Source organism: Silurus aristotelis (assembly GCF_946808225.1).
Source record: "Silurus aristotelis genome assembly, chromosome: 18".
NCBI lineage: Eukaryota > Metazoa > Chordata > Actinopteri > Siluriformes > Siluridae > Silurus > Silurus aristotelis.
In genome coordinates, this window is record NC_139591.1 from 17,911,059 (window position 1) to 17,917,058 (window position 6,000).

The 6,000-nt window shown below is 39.1% G+C and overlaps 1 protein-coding gene across 1 annotated transcript in view; it reads left to right on the forward strand.

The window, feature by feature from the left end:
* Positions 1-6,000, forward strand: part of clmpa (CXADR like membrane protein a) — a 48,072-nt gene that overhangs the window by 39,945 nt on the left and 2,127 nt on the right. Inside the window, exons 4-6 of the mRNA XM_083568563.1 lie at positions 1,838-2,005; positions 3,359-3,481; positions 5,317-5,458. Of these exons, the coding sequence (XP_083424689.1) occupies positions 1,838-2,005; positions 3,359-3,481; positions 5,317-5,458 (433 nt within the window). The remainder of the gene's footprint in view (positions 1-1,837; positions 2,006-3,358; positions 3,482-5,316; positions 5,459-6,000) is intronic.

The window sequence follows — 6,000 nt, forward strand, 5'->3', positions numbered from 1 at the left end:
ACAATAAATGGATAAAAAAATGTACAATGTTCTGCTTTCATGAATACAAATGGTTGGTGTTGTACAGGAACGTGAGCATTCTGTTACAGGAAAATTTGTTTACAGTAATCCCCGGCTTTACCGCGGTTCGAATCCCTTCCCCCTGGTTTATCGCGGAATTGCATTTACGACATAAGTTTGTTCTGCTGATTTCGCTGATCTCGCGGACAGCACGATACAAAAAACTTATACGGAATTGTAGTTTTATGTTGAAATAATTACATTTATTAATACAAAATAAGTATAAATGATAAAAGTAAGTAAAATGTTAATACAGTACAGTACTGTATACATAAAATAGCATTTTTGGGGTGGCGTCCGTTTATCATGGTTTTTCGTTTATCGCAGGCTTTTTTCTTTACATACGGGGGATTACAGTATTGATTTTCTGGATCGAAAAAATGTCTAGTCTGTGTCATTTTCTGAAACGATAAATTGAATTTTAAGTCCAAGTGCTAACGTCATACTGTATTATTAATGCCTTAACAGCTGATCTGGTCTCAGTACTTTCTCTGTGCATTATTTGCTTGTTATTGGCACTTTCAGCTCGGTAGAGTCCCTCTAGTCGGAACAGTCGGCATTGTACCGCACACCAGGAAAGTGTGTTGCATCTGCTTCAAGGTTGCTGACCATTTGCTTTCTATAAAGACGTTTTAAAGAGCGCGCTGTTAAATTTACGCATACATTTATACAGATTGCTGCCGGCTTTGTGACAACACTTTCGATTCGGTCGGGACGGGCATTAGTGTTTGTCTTGTTCAACACGAGGATAATAGCTCTGGTGCAAGCCCGAGTGCCTCCTCCTCTGTGTAAGTGATCCTGACAGTGGAGAAGATGGAAGGGGCCACCGCTACCCGGCTCCACTCTGTTAATTGCATCCTGCAGCAGAAGCCTGAGAGCACGAGTTTCTGTTCTCCAGACTCAGCACAAACCGGCACAAGCCTTGGAGCAGTGACTTGGTGGGTTTATGGGGTGGGGTGGCTGAGTGAGTGAGTCTCGGTGATTGGTGTTGCGGTATAAGGTAATAGTGAGACAGGGCTTCTTTGCACTTACATATTAAATGTCCTCTGCGGAACCGAGCAGCCCCTGAATGGTACTTGTGGGAGAAAACAGGTACATCTGTGCAGGTGTTCAGGAATCTTGTAATTGCTTCATGTTTTAGTGCAGTTTATGACATTATCACAATGTTCTACAGGTTTTGCTGTTTTTATTCTCCTTGGGGCACTTTGCTTACAAAAGAATGGAACCTCAGCAGAATTTCATTCAGGATTAATATCACCCTACACACCGTGCTTAAGACTTTAGGTCTCCAGAGGTACCAAGATGCTAACAAAACAAATTCTTAGCAGGCTGAGGAGTAAAAAAACACACACAAACCAGGAAATCGTTTTTTTTTTTTGTTATGGACAAGACAACTTTAGACAAAAAAAAAATTCAGTTGAACTGATAATAAACTGCATTATGGAAAAAAGTCTGGGTTCCAAAAGCAACAGTATATATATATATATATGCTTATTTCCTAAATAAATATAAACACTAGATATCTAGTTCTGATGTATTTTCACACAGGCTTAATACACCACTCAGAACAACCTTTTCAAACTTACTGTATGCTAGCTACAGGTTACAAACTCTAGCTAGCAGCACTCATCAGTTCTTATGCTTTTAGCAACATTTCTGCACCTGCATGTCTCAAGAGTGTTTTCCTACGAAGACGTCGCACAAATGGAATTGAATTTAAACAACATACCTGTTGAATTTCAGCATTGTTTTGCTATATTTGTTTTTTTTTGCACAGTGAAGCCATCGAAGCCTCGCTGCTGGATGGAGGGACGGCTGTTGGAGGGCAGCGACGTGAAGATGAGCTGTAAATCTGCAGACGGATCCGATCCCATCAATTACAAATGGGAGAGAGTGCTGAACAAGGGAAGCTATGTGGGGAAACTACCACCTCTTGCTCTACTGGGTATGAGGAATTGACAAATTGACTCTTTAATCTTTAGATTTAACAAAACAAGGTTTCTGCAGGGTCTTAAAAAGTCTAAAAAAGTCAGAAATTTTTTGACAAAAATCTTAGGCCTTAGAAAAGTTTAGAATTTGCTGTTATAGGCCTTAAATAATTTTAAACAGGTCTTAATTTTTCTATGTCCATGTAACACTACCTGTGATGCTCATTGAAATGCTCCCGCAGCACTTTAGAATGTTTTTTGTTTTTTTTCATGGTGTTATAGATTTTTCTTCCACTAGTACAAATATAATTCGCTGTATTACAACTACAAATGAGACCACATGCAACAGCCAATCAGCTTTCTGTTGTAGGTGTGAATTTCTCTTGGATTGTTCCACATATGCAAATTGTATTTTTTGAGTGCAAGTTTAGCGATCCTTGGCTTGAAAAAAATAATATTTTAGGGTTTGATTAAAGCCAGTTTCTAACAACATATTTGTGTGTTTTTGATGTTGTGATACAAGTTTTAAATTTCATTCTTAGTGGCCTTTAAAAGGGTCTTAAATTTGACTCGGTGAAACCTTTAGAAACCCTGCCAAAGGATTTAGGACTAAATATGAACATTACAATTGAAATACACAACTTTTCTTAACAATAATCCAGAAATCTTTCTCTTCAAATCTTCGATTTGTGACATAAATATAGTAAAACAGAAATTTCCCTGAAATCAGCATGGCTTCACTCACCACCATTTAATTCACTCCTTCTAAGGTTCATCGTTTCAATCTTAGCAACAATGACGAGCGGTAAATGCTCCATTGTCCTGAATAATGTCTAAAGATATAAAATAGCAATGACATGATAATAATGAGCTAAAAAAAGAGCTAGCGCTCATCTCCTTTCTCACATCACTATAAGCCTTGTTTTTTTTTTTGATAGACAGCTATTTAAAATTGTATTGCTGTACATTAAGAGAAATTATTTTTTAAATATATTATTATAATGATAACATTGAGATTAAGGGCAGCATGGGATTTTTTAAATATATTTTTAACCCTTCAAAATGTTTTCACCTGCAGTAGTAGTCTTGTTTATAAATGTTCTGTGCTATCTGAGCAGTTAAAGTAATATGGAGCAGTTATGACACTTTGCTGCACCAATACCACAAACCCTATTGGAATAACTGCAGCAGCAAAGAAGGAACTACTTATTAAAAGAAATGCAGTGATTTGGCATCTTGGTACAATGTGGACTAACAGACAGTTTTATCAGGAAATTGATTTACCAAAGTAGCAGTATCGGGACAAAAATACATGCTGTTTAAGTGCTAGTGCAACTTACACAACCTTTCTAAAAATACCGTATGTTTAGACCTGAAGAACCCGGAGATCGTGACTCTAAGGAACCTGAGTCGGGAGAGTGCGGGCGTGTACAGGTGCACAGCCAGCAACGACGTGGGAGAGGAGAGCTGCACCGTGGAGGTCAAAATTCACTGTAAGTCATTTACAAGCGTATTCTGTACACTGCTAATGCCTTTAGCTTGTATTCTGAGATACCATTAAAAAAGAAGAATTATTTATACTGGCTGCAACACACAGCTCCTCATTACAGCATGGCACGAGGCTAGCATGTGTTCATGATATCCTGGGTCTTTAGGGAGATCGTATATGCGTACGTGTGTGTGTGAAAGAGAGAAAGAGAGAGAGAGAGAGAGAGAGAGAGAGAGAGAGAGAGAGAGAGAGAGAGAGAGAGAGAGAGAGTTTTATCAGCATACTTGATAAGTTGAACCTAAAAAGGCTGCATAATTACGTTTGGGAAGTTAGCGAGGGAAACATTAATTGGCGTCACAAACCTAGTGATGCATACAAACGTGCTGCTTTATTCCAAGGCATTGTGGTCCCACTTTGCTTGATTAATGGCTTGTGTTTTGCCACATATTCTCTTGGCACTGTTTTGACGGATTGCTTTGGATGCTACTCGATCAGCAGTGCGGTGGTTGATCGGCTTGTATGGTGGAGAAGCCTTAATTGCAGCTTCTCTCCCAGGACTGGTTTTAAACTGACAATTGTGAGAAGGTGTGTGTCAGTCCAGTGCATCAGGTATAGATAGATACATACATACAACTTTATTGCTGGTACACAGCAACGAAATGCAGTTAAGCATCAAGTGCAGATAAATATGCATATATATGCCCTGGGTTAGGGTTGGGTTTATATATATATATATATATATATATATATATATATATACCAATCAGGCATAACATTATGACATTATAACATTATGAGCGGTGAATAACACTGATTATCTCTTCATTATGGCACCTGCTATTGAGTAGGCTATATTAGGGTACAAGTGATTATTTTGTCATATATATTGATGTGTTAGAAGCAAGAAAAATGGCTTTAAAGTGAGTTTGATGAGGGCTAAATTGTGAAGTCTAGACGACTGGGTCAGAACATCTCCCAAACTGCAGCTATTGTGGGATGTTCCTGGTCTGCAGTGGTCAGTATCTATCAAAAGTGCTCCAAGGAAGGAACAGTGGTGAAGCAGCGACAGGGTCATGGGCGGCCAAGACTGTGATGCACGTGAGGAGCGAAGTCTGGCCCGTGTGGTCCAATCGACAAGCCCCTGTAGCTCAAACTGCTGAAGAAGTTAACGCTGTTAATGCTCGATGGGTCAGAACTGTTCTGGCAGCAAAAGGGGAACCAACACAATATTAGGCAGGTGGATATAATTTTTATGCATGATTGTTGGTCATAAAGTGGAAGGTGTATATATATGAAGGCTATGGCAGCATATATATATATATATATAATAGTTATATTAGTGCAGGATGTGTGGTCTCCTGGTGGTCTAGTGGTTAAGATGCAGCGCTCTCACCGCTGCGACCCGGGTTCGATTCCCGGTCAGGGAACCATCCCCAGCCACTCTCAGTGCCGGTCCCAACCCCGGATAAATTGGGGAGGGTTGCGTTAGGAAGGGCATCCAGCGTAAAACATATGCCAAATCAAACGTGCGGAGGATCCGCTGTGGCGACCCCTAACGGGAGAAGCCGAAAGAAACTTTTATTAGTGCAGGATGTGTGTAATGCACAATATGTTTAGAGAATGTGGGATATATAAATTTACAATATGGATTATTGTACATTGTATGTACAACTGTACAAAGTTATACACAGTATCTCATTGCCTGTAAAATACACCACCTCGTAATATTCTTTGCACTCCTTTGGAAGGGTTTTTAAAAAAAAATTATAAAAAGAAAAAAAAGTTTACAATTTGTAGAGAAAAAAGGCTGGTCATGTGACACTTTTTCTTTCTTCGCAGATGTCCGAGGTATGGGAGTGATGGCTGGCGCCGTGGTGGGTGTGTCCTTGGGCGTTCTACTCCTCATTCTCATTGTATGGCTGGTGCTCCGCAAGAAAGAAAAGAAGAAGTACGAAGAGGAGGAGACACCTAATGAGATCAGGTATGCACCAGTGTGTGTAGAGTTCACAAACAAAGGCAGGGTAGCGAGATTATGCATGGTGATGCTTAGCGCCACCTTTTGCCATAACAGTGCGTTATTTTTCTAAAAGCGCAACAATTTGTTCATTTTTTAACCGTTAATAGTTACTATTCATTTTTTAAGTTCATGCTCATCCCTGAAACAGCTGACTTATAAATAAAATAATACAACTTTACCTCTGACTGTTACAAGACTCTGAGACTCCTTAAAACTACAATAAAACAAAACAAATATATAATTTCAAACATTTTATACTGTACAAATCCCTGTCTTTGGGAAACAGGATTATAGTAGAATATATGCATTGACATCTGTAAGCCAGGGGTTTTTCCTGCTGTTCTGGAATATGAATCAATACCATGTGACCAATCAGATTTGAGCATTCAACAGTGATGCAGTGTAAATAATAAATACTAATAAAATCGGGGAATTCTCTCCACTCAAGACCTTTATTATCTCCTCGAGACAGTTTAGTATTAATAAATCCCTACATGTGGTGGTTT